Raw genomic sequence first — 15,745 nt, forward strand, 5'->3', positions numbered from 1 at the left:
CTTGCTGCCAGCTCCCTGTTAGAGTATCTTTTAATTCTGCTACTGCAAGAGCTCTAGAAATGCTCTCTTGTGTTTTAAAAAGCCTCAGAGCTCCTGTGATACCAGCAAACTGTGTATGAAGGAACTCAGCAACACTGCCCCAAACCCTTTATCTTCTGATGTAAATTTCAGACCCCAGTTTTATGTACAAAATGAGCCCAAAGCCCTGGAAATAGCACTTTGCAGAACAGCTGAACTAATTCCTCGCTTCTCAACTCCCACCTACTTGAAGACTCCAACCGAGTAAATCCAATATCTCAGCTGGGTTTTAGCTTAGCTGCTGAATCACCAACTAAGTGTCAATGCTTAAAATGAAATCAGTACATCCACTGGTGCAGGAAAATCAGCAGAAGGTGCCACACTAACCACAACCAGCTCAGCTAAATTGGCTTTTCCTCGGTGCCACTCAAGCAGCCCTCACATCTTCCACTCTTTGCACAAGACACTGCTGACATGCCTCAGAAGGCAGGAGCCATACCTCAGTTTGAGTATTTAAATTCCTTTAAAGGCATTTAAAATTCTTTACTGTGAGGGTGCTGAGACACTGGAATGCATTGTCCAGAGAAGTTGTGGGTGCCTCATCCCTGGAAGCATTTAAGACCAGGTTGGATGAGGCTTTGAGCAGCCCGGTCTAGTGGAAGGTGTCCCTGTCTATGGCAGAGGGATTGCAAATAGATGATCTTCATGGTCCCTTCCAATTCAAGCCAGTCTATGACATGATTCTGTGATTCAACAAAATCACCTGCACCATGTGTGCCAGCATCTGTGCTGCCCAGTTTGCTGCCAGCTCATTTCCCAGGGAAAACCGCTACTGGAATTGCTTCTGGTTTTGAGCCTGCCACCTATATCCTGCTGAATTGCAGCATTCAGCCTACCACGTCCCAGTGAAATAAGCCATAAGCAATTAAAGACAGGAAAAAAGACTTAGCATATACAAAGCAAAAGGAGAAAAAACAAACCAAACAGATGTGCATGGAGAAGGAAAGCGCAGCATGCAACCCCCCAGTGCCAACACCAAGGGAACCCCCAAGAACTGGTGAGTTGCAGCGATTCCAAGTGAGCAAACAACCTGCTGTCACTGTCAGGAGTGTCAGAGTTCACCCAGGCAAAGCAAAGGTCAGAACTTGTTTTAGCTGCCACCACAAGCAGGAATATCAGAAGAACAAGTGATTTCAGACGGGTTAGTTCCCATGGAAGCCCCACACCACTGAATAAAAGCAGTAATAAGAACACTCTTCAGAGTTATAAGGGAATGCAGTCAACTTAAACCACACAGAAAACAGGCTGAAGTAGGACAAAACAGTCAAGATATTCTTATTGGTACTTTATAGCACTCTAAGCAAGGCAAATTGTCAAATTTGAAGTCAACTTCAGTACTTATTGATATGAATCAGTCACAAGAGCTGTAAAAAAATTAATTAATCAAGAATTTACATGTTTAACAGAAACTGATCTTAGCATAAGAGAGATGACAACAACAGAAGAATGCCTCTAGCTAAGCCTTACACTAAACTTCCACAGGACTCTTGGATATTTTTTTCAGTCTCTGACTAGTCCTTCTCATGACCTTGCTCCCTTCTCCACCTCCCAGCAGAGATTTTATCAGTATTAGAAATCCATCTTTCATCCAAATCTTTCCACCTGTAGCTTACAGCAGGAACAACTCAGTTTGCTTACACTCTGTGTGAAGTGAGGGATATTGGAACAACCCTGCAGAGCTAAGCCCACATTAATCACAGGAGTCAAAAAGACCAATTCTTGCTTTAAGTCAGTGACAGCCACAATCAGAATGAGGTCCTTCTGTGGTGTGAAACTGCAGCAGGGTAGGTTTGGGTTCGACATAAGGAGAAAGTTCTTTACAATGTGAGTGGTGAAACACTGGAACAGGTTGCCCAGGAGTGTGTCCATGGAGACATTCAAGGGCAGATCTGATGTGACCCTGGGCAGCCTGCTCTAGTTGGAGGTGTCCCTGCTGACTGCAGGGGGGTTGGACAAGATGACCTTTGAGGCTCCCTTCCAACCCAATGCAATCTGTGAATCTGTAAATTCAGCATTAGATTATCAGTGGCATAATCATCAGAGACAGCATTGAAGATCAGCATCTCAGAATACAACTTGACTGATTACTTACCAGATTACATTAACTGTACAGCTTGGCTGTGCTGAAGCCCCTTACAAGGAATACACACATCTGTGGGCTGTATAAAGAAATACCTGATGGATTGGAGATGCCATCACACCATTTCTGCTAAATCCTTGGTGAAAGGAGCCAGCATTTCAAACAAGAGACCCACCTGAACAGGAGGATGAGCAACAGGAGCAGGTATTCCCTAGGCTGTCACTAGCTGTTTCATTTTGGAACTGTGAAGCTACGTAGTTGAGAAAAATTAATGTCTTGAGATCAAAAAGAAAGAAGAATGTCACAGTTTTAGCTGTCAAAGGGGAGCAGTTTCCAGCTTCCTGAACACATGGAACACAGTCATCTTGCCTCCAGCTGCAAAGTGAATTCCCTCCAAATGCAGAGGAATTGGGCACACTACACCCTTCGCTGCTACAGCCATGGCAAATCCTCCCTGAGTGAAGCCATGTTTATGTTAGCTGTGGAGTCAGCAACTCAGCAACCACAGTAACACTGCAGGAGGAACCCAAGCCTCAGCAAATCTGTGGGTATATGGATATTATTCTGAGCCCAGAAGCACCTTACATGTTCTACCTGTGTAAAACTCCTAAAATCATGGAGATTTAATGATTTCAAAGCACCTTCAAAGTAGGAAGAAGCTAGAACCCATCATTATCTTACTTCAATTGTCAAAGTTGAAGTGAAAGCTGGTGACTGGTGCCTTTCTAGATACTTGGCTAAGTGTTTCATGCACAAACAAGGCTCATAACCACAAATCCTGCTCCCCTGACTCTTCTAACCTCATGACTGAGCAGCATGTACATTGAAGTGGGGAGCCACACACACAAAATGGAAGAACCAAAACGCTACAGAGGTTTATCTAGTGGAGAAAGGATCTGGCCTTATTTTTCTTAAATTCTAACCAACTCATAGTTTCATAGTTTCATTCAGGGTTGGAAGGGACCACAAGGATCATGTAGTTCCAACCCCCCTGCCATGGGCAGGGACACCCCACACTAGATCAGGCTGGACAGAGCCTCAGCCAGCCTGGGCTTAAACACCCCCAGGGACGGGGCCTCGACCACCTCCCTGGACAACACATTCCAGGGCTTCACCACTCTCATGGGGAAGAACTTCCTCCTCACATCTAGCCTGAATCTCCCCACCTCCAGCTTCATTCCATTCCCCCTAGTCCTATCACTACCTGAGATCCTAAGAAGTCCTTCCCCAGCCTTCCTGTAGGCCCCCTTCAGATACTGGAAGGCCACAATGAGGTCACCTCGGAGCCTTCTCTTCTGCAGACTGAACAGCCCCAACTCCTTCAGTCTGTCCTCATAGGAGAGGTGCTCCAGCCCTCTGATCATCCTTGTGGTCCTTCTCTGGACACGCTCCAGCACCTCCACATCCTTCTTGTAATAGGGGCTCCAGAATTGGGCACAGTACTGCAGGTGGGGTCTCACCAGGGCTGAGTAGAGGGGGAGGATCACCTCCCTCGACCTGCTGGCCACACTTCTCCTGATGCAGCCCAGGATCTGATTGGCTTTGCGGGCTGCAAGTGCACATTGAGAGCTCATGTTGAGCTTTTTGTCCACCAGCACCCCCAAGTCTCTCTCCTCAGGGCTACTTTCCAGCCAGTCACTGCCCAGCCTGTATTTGTGCCTGGGATTGCCTCGACCCAGATGCAGGACCCTGCACTTGCTCTTATAAACTCAGGGCAGAAACATTAATTCAAAAGTGTTCCTAGCATTTGCAAAAGAAACAGAGCAGTTCAAGATTCAGAAGCATCAGCTGGAAGACATAAATCAGTGAAGTATCTTAATATAAGAAAGCAAACAATTTGGATCCTAAAAAAAATCAACTTCATTTTGCATGGTGGTTATTATTTGCTGCAATTCTTAGCTTGGGAAGGAAAAGAAACTCCAAACCTCTCAGGCTTAGAACTTCACAACATGAAGCATTTCTTACAGATTGCAAATCCTATTAGCAAGTGTTTTACTTGTAAGTAAAATCAAGACTTGTAAAAATCTAAGCTATCTCACTATTAGTAGGGTCAAATAATAGCAAGAGCTTAAAAGATTTTTGCTTTGTTTGAATCACCAATTCTTGATTTCTCTATTTTTTCCCTACAAGAAACAAGATCTGCCCCAAATTACAGGTGCTACAGCAGCAGACAGGAATCTGGCAGCTCTTCTCCTAGCTTCTGAACACTTAGGTGTTGGTTCTGCTTCTGTCTCTGACACCAGAAAAATACAGCAGAGATGACTACAAAGCACAGCCAAATCAACAAATCTGGAGAGAGATTGGGAGATGGAGACAGGCAGAAAAAAGATAGATAGATAAATATATAAAAAAAGGAAGTTAGGGCACTTTGAAAAAGGAGATGAAACTGTGGCAAAACTGGAATGAAAGCCTTGCCCCCCCCAAGGGAAGAGTTTTGGAATCAAGATGCTTTCCAAAGTCACACACAGAGGTCAGCACTTCCAGCACTTCTTTTCTTTGCATCAAATGCTAACAGATTTGAATTAACAGGTGAAATATTTATACATTAATAAAAGTTGAAAGAATACATTTTGGTAAAAGGTGGGCAATGTTATTTTCTCTGGTAAATAAAGTTCAGTTTCCAGGCAATGAAAAAATCCTCCCAGGAGTAAATTGCCCCACGGGTTGTATGGCTGAACCAAAGTGTAACAGTTTGCATCAAGCCTCAGTTCTAATTTCCTGGGGATAAAAGTGACCACCTCTCACTGTGGCCCCAGAAACCTGCCCAAGGGTCCTTACCCAACCCCTTTTGGTGCAGCAAAATAGTATTTCTGAAGAGCTGTTCTTCAAGCTTGATTTTCCATCTCAGCACAAGCACACAGAGAAAGAAAGATGACAATCTGTTTACATGGAAGTGGAACCCAAACATTTCAGAGGAATTAAAAGTTCTTTACAAAGGAGAGTGGTAAAATACTGCAACAGGCTGCCCAGAGATGTGGTCGAGGAGACATTCAAGATCAGACTTAAAGTGGCTGTGGGCAGCCTGATCTGGTTGGAGGTGTCCCTGCTGACTGCAGGGGGGTTGGACAAGATAACCTTTGAGGGTCCCTTCCAACCCAATGCCATCTGTGATTCTGAATTTGGAAGAAAGTATTTGGCATTAAGTGTCTGCAAAGCCACCACTCTCAACATTCCACAGGGGCCAGGAGGGATGCTTCAAAGTGGGAGCCATTCTGAGCAGCCAGGTTACTCCACACAGTTATTTTCTACAAACTCCAAGAGCAATGAATTGAAATAAACTTAAAGGAGAGTTAACTCCCAGAAACAACCAACCAGTGAGCAATTCTAGAGATGCTAATCGACAATGAAGAGGAACAGATTTGCCTCGTTTCCTGTGCAGCAAAATCAAGGACTTACCTCTCTGCACTGTGAGTAAAAGAAGCTGTTAATCTAAAACCAAACAAATATCCTCCCACAGCCAAACCCAGAATGTCTTTTCTTGTGAAGCATGTGCAGGTGAAGAGCTCTAATTTCCACTTCAAATATTACTTTCAAAGGATACGGTCTGTCCCAGGGAACAATGTTCTTCCAGTCAACAGTTCAGCCATAATGCAGCCCACCGACCAAATATCAACTGAGCAAAACAAAACACACAAAACCATGTCAGGGAAAAAAATAATACAGTCTCAGAATCACCCTGTTCTACAAGTACAGAAAGCTTTATCCTGAAATCCTCTTATGGCATCCAAGCAGCCTGAGACATGCTGCAAGCTGACACCACTCAGTGACTCCGTCCTCTAGGACTTGTTCTAGAGCAGGCAAATGTCCCTTCCACAGCACAACGTGCAACGAGCACCAGAGCTGGGGAGGAATCTGTACAGCTGAACAGCAAGAAACCTGCTCCAGACAACTCTGAGGAATGAATTTGCATATGGCCTTCATTAACTCTACCCTAAAAACCACCATTACACTGCAGACACAGGACAAGTCCATGGACAGGCGAGAGGAAAAGAGGAAAGAAGAGAAAGAGGTGAAGTCTGAAATCAGAGCAGCATGTTATTCCCACTGAGCCATGCACTCTCCTGAACAGGAACTACTCTCAGCATTTGCCTTTCTTCCCTGTGCCTGCTCTGGAAGGGTTGTTAGGAAGCATGGTGTGCTGCTGGGAAGATACTGGGAACTTGGAGGGAGATATAACTCTGAAGAGGTGGCTAAGAAGAGAGGATAGATTTATGTACTCTCTAGTAATTTTTTCCAGACATTGTTCAGTGCATTCCCAGAAGCTTGCTTAGAAACACACCTTCTCCTCACCCAGACACATCCCACTCCCTTTGCTGTGCTGGGGAAAACAAGGGAGAAGTGCTGATAATATTTTAATGACTGCACTTTCAAAAGGTCAAGTTTGAAGAAGCCTTGTGAACACTGCCACAGTGATTCTTAACTGACACCTACTAGAGTGTGCTTCAAATATTGATTCTATGGCTTCCTTCTCTAGCCACCCCCACTGAAGAGCTGGCCAACCTGCGTGACCAAATGGAAAGAGCAGGTGCAAAGGACAACTTCTCTTCCCACAGCTGAAGAACTGAAGAGCATCAAGTTATCTGCACAGGTTACCTGTCTGGTTGTAGTGCATCCAGTTGAGCATGATCTCGGGAGCCCTGTACCAGCGGGTAGCCACATACCCGGTCATCTCGTCGTCCGTGTGCCGCGCCAAGCCGAAGTCCAGGATCTACACAACAGAAAGGACATCCCCTAACTACTGCAGTGCAACCATGCAAAGTACTTAGAGCAAATAACCAGGCAGCTGTTGGATTGGGTGGAGGAGGAGTGGTGCAACTGTAAAGGCAGGTGATGAAACCAGGATTTCACAACCTATTAAAGATACCAGCCTAGATCAAGCAGGACCCAGCCATCAGAACTACCTCAGTATCTGCTCTCTAAAACAACTAAACCCAAACTACAGCCACTAATACTTCACTTGCAGAATGATTCATTAAAAACACAGGAAAAGATACAAAAAAATGTCAGCCCTTTACAGCTGGGAAGGACATTATTCCATTGGGCCATGACAAGATTTCCATGTGGCATTATGTTGTCCCTTCAATTCCAAGGGACACCCACAAGGCATTCAGGCAGACCAAGCAGACCTCGTGATTACCTTCAGCTCGCAGTCTTCATTTACAGCGAGGTTACTGGGCTTTAAATCCTAAAAAAATTAAACACCACCAGCATTAAAGGTGCTACACAGCATCTTTCACAAGTCTAAAGTAGATTAAAATGTAAATGCAGAGAGAAAATTAATTCAAACTGCTTGCAAATATCAACTCTGCATCCTCAGGAAAATTATTTGGTGCCAGCCAGCTCTCTCAGAGGTGTCCCACATAAGCAAAATGCATAAAGGCTGTAAGTGTATAGCAAATACACACACAGAGAACCCCAGCATGGTGGAGGTTGGAAGGGACCACTGGACATCATCTAGTCCAATGCCCCTGCTCCAGCAGGCCACCCACAGCAGCGTGCCCAGCACCACAATGGCCAGCTGGATTTGGAAGCTCTCCAGAGAAAGAGACTCCACAACGTGTCTGGGCAGCCTGCTCCAGGCCTCCAGCACCCTCACACCAAAGAAGTTTCTCCTCCTGGTCAGATGGATCCTCCTGGGTTCCAGTTTGTGCTGGTATTTCCTTGTCCTGTTGCTAGGCACCACTCAGGAGAGTCTGGCCCCATCCTCTTGCACTCCCCCCACCCCCTTTTTAGATATTTATATCCAAAGCCAGAGAAAACTGGTTTCATAAAGATACAAATCACTCACAGGCAGCAACAGAAACTGAGGACTGTGACAACCACTCCCCACATTTAACCAAAAGGATTCTTAGGAAACGTTAGTTTCTCTGTGTGCTACATGTTTCAAGGCATTGGTCCCACACAGGAAGCAATCTCAGGATCAATACTCACCCTGTGTATTATGTCAGCTGAATGGATGTACTGCAAGGCAAGATGACAAACTTTATTTAACAGTCCAAGCAGGCTCCTTCTCATTCCTTCACTGCACAGCACTGCCCTACCCCATCCCACACAACTCAAGTGCAAAGGTTTGTCTGCAGGAGGAACACAGTGTGTCTGTGGGTTTCAGGTAGGTAGGTGTTCTCCTTAGGAGCACTGCCACCACCAGTGGGACAACATATAAACAAACCTGAGCACACTGAAGATTTACAGTCAAAACAGATTAAGAGAGCAGAGCTCATCGTTTTGCAGATTCTGCCCACAGGAACATATAAAGATATCTTAAATAATACACAACCTTACAGTTACAAAGCTCCAAAGAGGTATGAAAGGAAGGAACAATACCCACAGCTTCTCCTACAGTATGTTAGGGAAGTCAGAGAAGCCCCAGTATGTTCTCTTGTGAATCTCTGAGGATGTAACACTCATCATAACCTCCACCTCCTGCTGCTGAGCTACCATGCTTCAGGCAGGATGGGTAGAATAGAATAGAATAGAATAGCCCAGCCAAGACCTTCAAGATCATCATGTCCAACCCATCAACCAATCCAACCCACCTAAACAACTAACCCATGGCACCAAGCACCCCATCAAGTCTCCTCCTGAACACCTCCAGTGATGGTGACTCCACCACCTCCCCAGGCAGCCCATTCCAATGGGCAATCAGTCTCTCTCTATAGAGCTTCTTCCTAACATCCAACCTAAACCTCCCCTGGTGCAGCCTGAGACTGTGTCCTCTTGTTCTGGTGCTGGCTGCCTGGGAGAAGAGACCAACGTCAGCCTGTATACAACCTCCCTTCAGGTAGTACCTTCAGCCCCCGAAGGATCTGGTAGATGAGGAACTGCACGTGGTCATCAGTGAGTTTCTGGCATTTCACAATGTTATTCAGATCTGCTCCCATAAGGTGTGTCACCAGGTACCTGTGAACAAAGGGAGACAACACAGCCCATGAAGCAATCTCTTCAACAGGACTAGGATAGCAATTCCCTATGAAGCTCCTGTAGCAGGGCTGACTGTCCCAGAGCATGGTGCTGAATGAAACACAGTTCACAACCCTTGAGATAACACAGCAGATGAGCACCCTGACTCCTATAATGCTGGGCAGCAAACCACAAGTGGATTTGTTGAGTCCAACAATTTAGAATATTGAGATAACTCTTGTGCTGGAATTCAGAATTGTCTGGAATGGATGGCAGACAAGTCAAGGTGGCAAATGAGGCATGCAAGGAAGACTCAAAAGCTGTTTGGTTACAGTCTTCAGAAAAGTTACCTACACATCATTGAATTCTTCTAGTGACTTGGCAGGGGTGAACACATCCAGCAAGCCAATCACCTAGAAAGGAAACAGAAAAGTGAAAACTACATTCATAGTAAAACATGAAACAGTTAGTGAGATCCTTTGTGGAGCAGAAACTACTAATTTCACAAGACATTTCACTTCCAACTACATGAATCATTCTGATGTGGGCAAATCAGTGTTCACACAACATCAGAAATGGTCAATTCTTGTGTAATAAGAAATAAATGAAGGTTAAAAACACACAGCTGGTGTTTCACACCACTTAAAAGCACCCAGTGGGAGCCAGCATGTAAGGCTGCTGTGAGCACTGGTTTGGAATAGCTGGGGAAAAATGATGTTTGTTCAGGAAAGAAATGGATGAGAGAAACGAACATCAGACAAAACTGTTTCCTCCTGCTCAATTCTCAGTTATATTGTTGCCTACAGACTGGAATCAGAACTGGGAGAGTGCGTTTGTCTCACTTGTGCTGAGTAATGGCTAGAAAAACTCAAGGATCTGTGACACAAGCAATGAATAACGATGACTACACCAGAAAATACAGCAGAGCACTGCAGTGAGGACCTGATTTTCAAAGAGCTGACAGCCTCACACTGCCACTTGGATTTTCTGCCCAAAGAACTGCTGCTCCACTTCTCATTTTACAGCTAAGCTGTTCCACCAGTACAGAGTGAAAGGAAATGCACAAGTTACCATGTAGAACAGCAGAGCTTTATCTTATCATCCCATAATTATCTCCAAGGTCACATACAGCATTTAGAAGATATATCCATCCAGTTGACAAAGATTATTCTATTTTTTTCAGTGAAACTTGCTGTTAAACCTTTTATTCCTTCTCTTAATAGCAAATAGTGGTTTGTTTGATGAATAAGTGAGCTAGAGACAAGTTCCCCTTGTCCACCTCCAAAAAACTCCTCTTCCCTTTTCAGGTCAGCAGCTCTCATCTTGGCTACAGCTCCAGCAATGGCTCAAGTGTGCAAACAAAACCCAGAGCAGGATTCCCATGTTCCCTTTGGAACCATCCCTTTCATTCCCTTCTTTACACTGGCCAGGGATGTCAGACTCAGCTGAGTTACCTTTAAGCAGAGAATTCAAGACAAACTCTGAGCAACTCTAGGATGTGGAGAAGAGAGTGAGTAGGTAGGAATTAAACCCTTCTGTTTACTCCACATTGTAGATTAGATTTGGTTCGGGAAACTGAAGAGAAAAACACTTTCCTGACTCTCTTGATACAGATCACAGCAACTCCGTTTCTAGACAGACCTCTTCAAACCCAAACATTCACATCCATCCTGGGTAATAATTCTCATGCTCACAGTTTCTCTCTCTGGTGGACTCTTCCAGATCAGTTCTTAGAGAATGTTCAACATTATCCACCCAGTTTATAGAATCTCAGAATTCTACCACAGTGGGGGTTGGAAGACACCTCTAGGACTGTCCAGTCCAACCCCCTTGCTAAATCAGAGGCACCCACAGCAGCTCACCCAGCATCACAATGGCCAGCTGAGTTTGGAATCTCTTCAGAGAAGGAGACTCCACAACCTCTCTGGGCAGCCCGTTCCAGGGCTCCAATACCCTCACACACCAAGGAATTTTCTCCTCCTGTTCAGTGCCACATGCACTTTGGACATTTTCCTCCATCACTTGTGTCTTGCCACGCTCTCCAGCACGACAAACTATCCATATGTATCACTGAGTCTCACAAACACTTAGACAAAGTTACTCTGCAGTGCATCAGTGACTCACTTCTCAGGAAGTATGAACACCAGAGGATTTTAGAATCCAACTCCTAACCTTTTGCTTTCCCCTCCCAGCATTTTAGGATGTTACACAGCTTATTAATTTCTTCCTCTGACAACATTTGCTCTCCCATCTGCCGAGTGCTGTGCTTCATGCAAGCTAACAAGGCCTGGTGGAATTTGGAAATGCAATGAAGCCACACTTGAGCGCTCTGCAGCTCCCTTTATGTGCTCAGCATCACCAGGAACCAGAGCAGAGACAGGATATAGAAAACCACCCTGTGTTCAAGCCCCTGAAACCACCACAGCTTCCAGATGTGCTGGTGTGTTCTGTGCCACGTCAAACCAAGTGTTCTGCTTCTGAACCAAGACCTGAAGAGCCGAGATGCCAGCACTAACCTGCACTGAACATCCCTGCAGCTGCAGAACTTCTAACCCACAACCCAGATGAACTGCCCACAGCGGGAGGACAGCATGATGAACAGATAATAAGATTTCTATAGATAAACACTTCACTTCCTCTTATCCCTTAAAGCTGCACAGGTTCTTTGCAATACAAGACAGGCTGAGGGAGTTGGGGTTGTTCAGCCTGGAGAAGAGAAGGCTCTGGGGAGACCTTAGAGCACCCTTCCAGGATTTCAAGGAGGCTGCAGGAGAGCTGGAGATGAACTTGTTATAAAGGCATAGGGTGACAGGACAAAGGGTAAAGGCTTGACACTGGAAGAAGCTGGATTCAAATTAGACATGAGGAAGAAATTCTTCCCCACGAGGGTGCTGAGACACTGGAACAGGAATGCCCAGAGAAGTTGTGGAGGCTCTAAGCCTATGAAGGGCAGGTTATGAGACTTTCTGCTCTGCTGCATGTCACATTTGCTCCCAGCAGCAGGCAGGATCAATGTGTTTGTGTATTAACACCACAAACACACAGAACTGGTCCATCATTTACTGCAGCAAATCAAAGTTACAGCAAAAGACATTTCAGCACAACATTTGTCACATCCTATTTTGTTTCCCAGTTGCTGATTTCAGTGGACAGTTTGTACAAAAAGCCATCTGATTCCCACCCCCACACCACCTCCTTTTTCTCCTCCCTGTTTTACCTACAGGAATCTAGTGAACATCTACTCCACATCCTCTGACAGAGCCAAGTCAAGCAAATATGAAAACCCCTCCACAAAACACTGAAAACCACTTTGAGATTCTCTTTTTTAAATGACATTCTTTAAGTAACAACAGCTACAGCTCACTACAGCAGGCAAGCAGGAGGTGACACCACCTGTGTCCTAAACTCTTCAGACAGCATGAACAGCCTCAAGCTGTGCCAGGTAAGGTTCAGGTGGGATATTAGGAACCATCTCTTCACAGAAAGGGTTCTCAGGAACTGGCACAGGCTGCTCAGGAAGTGGTGGAGTCACCATCCCTGGAGGTGTTTAAAAGATGTGTGGATGTAGTGCTGAGGGACATGGTTTAGTGGCAGTGGCTTAGCAGCAGCGGTGGCACTGAGCTCCAGGCAAGCAGTTGCTCTTGATCACTCAAGTTCTCGACCTCAGCTGTTCTCTGGTTCCATGGAAGCTGCCAAGCAGATTCCAGATTATTCTTAAGATAATACTATGCTATTTAATGCAAAATGGGGCATGTATTTTTGGGGGTATGGGGTTTTTAGCTGCGTGCTTTGCTGCAACCCAAAGCCCTTAGCCTCCTGCAAGCTCTGTATTTGGCAGCAGAAAACGATGCATGCAGCACAATCCTTGCAGACAGCCCTGATGGATGGTCATGGGACAGCCCAGCTACAGAGCCAGGTTTCACCCCACCTCCTCCAACTCACATTTTCGTGTTTCATGTGCTTCAGCAGCCGCAGCTCTCGGTAGGTCCTCTTGGCATGGATGATGGACTGAAATGGTCGGGACAGCTTCTTGACAGCCACGCGCAGCTCAGTTTTTGTGTCAAAGGCAGAGCTGCAAGAAAAAGGAACGAAAATTACCAACAGGAATTATTTATAGACCCCGCCAAACCCACACCTAGCAACTCCAGGCAGCAGCTACCTGGACACAGAGTCCCTGCTACAGGCATTTAATAGAATTGGTCCAGTCCAACCATCAACCCAGCACCACCACGGCCATTAAACCGCATCCCCGTGGGCCATGGCTGCACCTTTCTTGAACACCTCCAGGGCTGGGGACTCCACCACCTCCCTGGGCAGCCTCTTCCAATCCCTGACCACTCCATTTCTCCAAGAAAATAATTTTTGAGGCATCCTGGTCCACAACCTGCACCCCCACCACAAATCCCCACACTCAAGTGCTGGCTTCTGGCAGACACTTCAAGGATGAGTCCTGATCACACAGTAGAGGGAGGTTTGTTATTGGGGGGGGGAAGTTTGAGATTTTTCTGTCTAAAACAGCTTTGTCCTTAAATAGAAACATGGCAATAAAAGATCATCATCATGATGTCCCCTGGACTGGCTCTAACAGGTCAACATCCTTTTTGTGCTGGGGGCTCCAGAGCTGGACACAGCACTGCAGGTGAGGTCTCAGCAGAATGGAGCAGAGGGGCAGAATCTCCTCCCTCCACCTGCTGCCCATCCAGGACACGGTTGGTTCTGGGCTGCAAGGGCACAGTGGCAGCAAATCTTCCAGAACTCAGGGCTTATTTGTGAGGAACTACAGAAACACAGGCCTTGAGCTGTGAATTGAGTTACTCCTCTTTTTTTCTCATCTTTGATGTTCTTATCTAAACCAGGTCTGGTTTGTCAAAAAGGAAGGAAGGAAGAGGATGTGAAATCAGGGTTACACTTGCTTCAAGGTAACAAAGGGGAAAAGATGGAATGGAGAAAGTCAGAGAAAGCCAATATTTGTTAATTTAATTAGCTGGAATTAATTTGCAAACAGACTCCTTATCTCAAAGCTGCTCAGCTTCCAAGGAATTTGGTACATGAGGCTTATGAGAAAACAAAAACACAATCTGGTTTCTATGAACAGTTGTCCTTCTCCCAGGAGATGGCTGAACCTGCTGTGCATGATGGAGGTCAAGAGCATTTCCTCCTCTCTAAAGGGGCACCTGCACACCACCTACAGTGGAGACAGCTCCCTGGAAAGAGAAATACACAGATGACATCAGGTTGAAAGGGAGCATCGAAGGTCATCTTGTCCAACCCCACGGCAGCCAGCAAGGACACCTCTAACTAGATCAGGCTGCCCAGGGCCACATCGTGTCTGATCTTGAATGTCCCCAGGGATAGGGCCTCAACCACATCCCTGGCCAACCTGTTCCAGTATTTTACCACTCCCATTGTAAAGAGCTTCCTCCTGATGTCCAGCCTAAACCTCCCCTGCTCCAGTTTCAAACCATTGCCCTTGTCTATCACCACAAGCCCTTGGAAACAGCCCCTGCCCAGCCTTCCTGTAGCCCCCTGCAGATACTGAAATGCTGCTCTTGGGTCTCCCCAGAGCCTTCTCTTTTCCAGGCTGAACAACCCAAACTCTCCCAGCCCATCTTCAAGCTAGACAGGAGACCACAGGACCACCAAACTGCCATGGCTTAATCATGGCATGGTTTGGAAAGGACCTTTCAAGCTCATCCAGTCCAACCCTTTGCAACAAGCAAGGCCATCTGCAACTAGAACAGACTGCCCAAAGTCCCATCCAACCTGACCTTGAGTACTTCCAGGGAGGGGCATTACTCAAGCTCAACCAGACTGTCCAAGAGAATGCCCTTACCAACCACTTCCACAGACAAGTCACCCTTCACACCTCACTCAGCCTGGGCAGACAGCAGCAGCCATTAAGGGTTCAGTTTTTCACCTTGACTTCCAACCATCTTCAGCCACTCTTCCTGGTCCCTAGAACACCAATATTTAAGCTGCAGCACTACACAACACACAGGATTCTGTGGATTTTTAAGCTTCTCACACACTGTTCTGCAACCTAGAAGCACACCTAACTCAGGCTGCAATTGCATGACACTATTTTAATGATCCTCAAGGTGTTTTCTAGGACTTAGAGCAAAAAGATTACTCATCATAATTCAACTCATGCTGTTGTGAATCAGTCATGAATCCTTAGCAGCTTTCAAACATTTAGGGGACGAAAGGCAACACACACCAGAATCTGTCTCATCCTGAAAGCAGGGCATCCCTTTCACATTAACCACCTTGGCAGCTAAGCAGTCAGATTTCTCTCTCAGTTTCCACAAGATGCTCTTCAGAAAGGATTTCAGAGCCACCAGCCTAGGATCAGCTCTCCCAGACTCCAAAGGGAATTCCATTTCACCTTTTATAGAATCATGGAACCATTTCAGTTGGAAAAGACCTTCATCGAGTCCAGCCACGATCTAACTCTACCAAGCCTGGTGCTAAACCATGTCCTTCAGCACCACATCTCTGTGGGTTTTAAACACATCCAATGATTCAACCACCTCCCTGGGCAGCCTGTTCCAATGTCTGAAAACCCTTTCAGTAATGAACTTTCTTCTAATATCCAACCTACATCTGCCCTGCTTCAACTCGAGGCTGTTTCATATTGCCCTGTCACTAATAACTCAGGAGAAGAGACCAATTCCCACCTGGCTCCAA

The 15,745-nt window shown here is 45.9% G+C and overlaps 1 protein-coding gene across 2 annotated transcripts in view; it reads right to left on the minus strand.

Annotated features, from left to right (window-relative positions):
* Positions 1 to 15,745, minus strand: part of MAPK14 (mitogen-activated protein kinase 14) — a 30,640-nt gene that overhangs the window by 7,531 nt on the left and 7,364 nt on the right. For both annotated transcript variants that reach the window (XM_068159493.1, XM_068159492.1), the window contains exons 2-8: positions 13,001 to 13,130; positions 9,413 to 9,471; positions 8,947 to 9,058; positions 8,090 to 8,119; positions 7,296 to 7,343; positions 6,752 to 6,866; positions 5,700 to 5,771 (exon numbers count right to left, since the gene is read on the minus strand). In XM_068159493.1, coding sequence (XP_068015594.1) covers positions 5,700 to 5,771; positions 6,752 to 6,866; positions 7,296 to 7,343; positions 8,090 to 8,119; positions 8,947 to 9,058; positions 9,413 to 9,471; positions 13,001 to 13,130 — 566 coding nt within the window. The remainder of the gene's footprint in view (positions 1 to 5,699; positions 5,772 to 6,751; positions 6,867 to 7,295; positions 7,344 to 8,089; positions 8,120 to 8,946; positions 9,059 to 9,412; positions 9,472 to 13,000; positions 13,131 to 15,745) is intronic.

This window comes from Melanerpes formicivorus, unplaced genomic scaffold, assembly GCF_026170545.1.
Source record: "Melanerpes formicivorus ecotype bairdi unplaced genomic scaffold, bMelFor1.0.p_v2 SCAF_46, whole genome shotgun sequence".
NCBI lineage: Eukaryota > Metazoa > Chordata > Aves > Piciformes > Picidae > Melanerpes > Melanerpes formicivorus.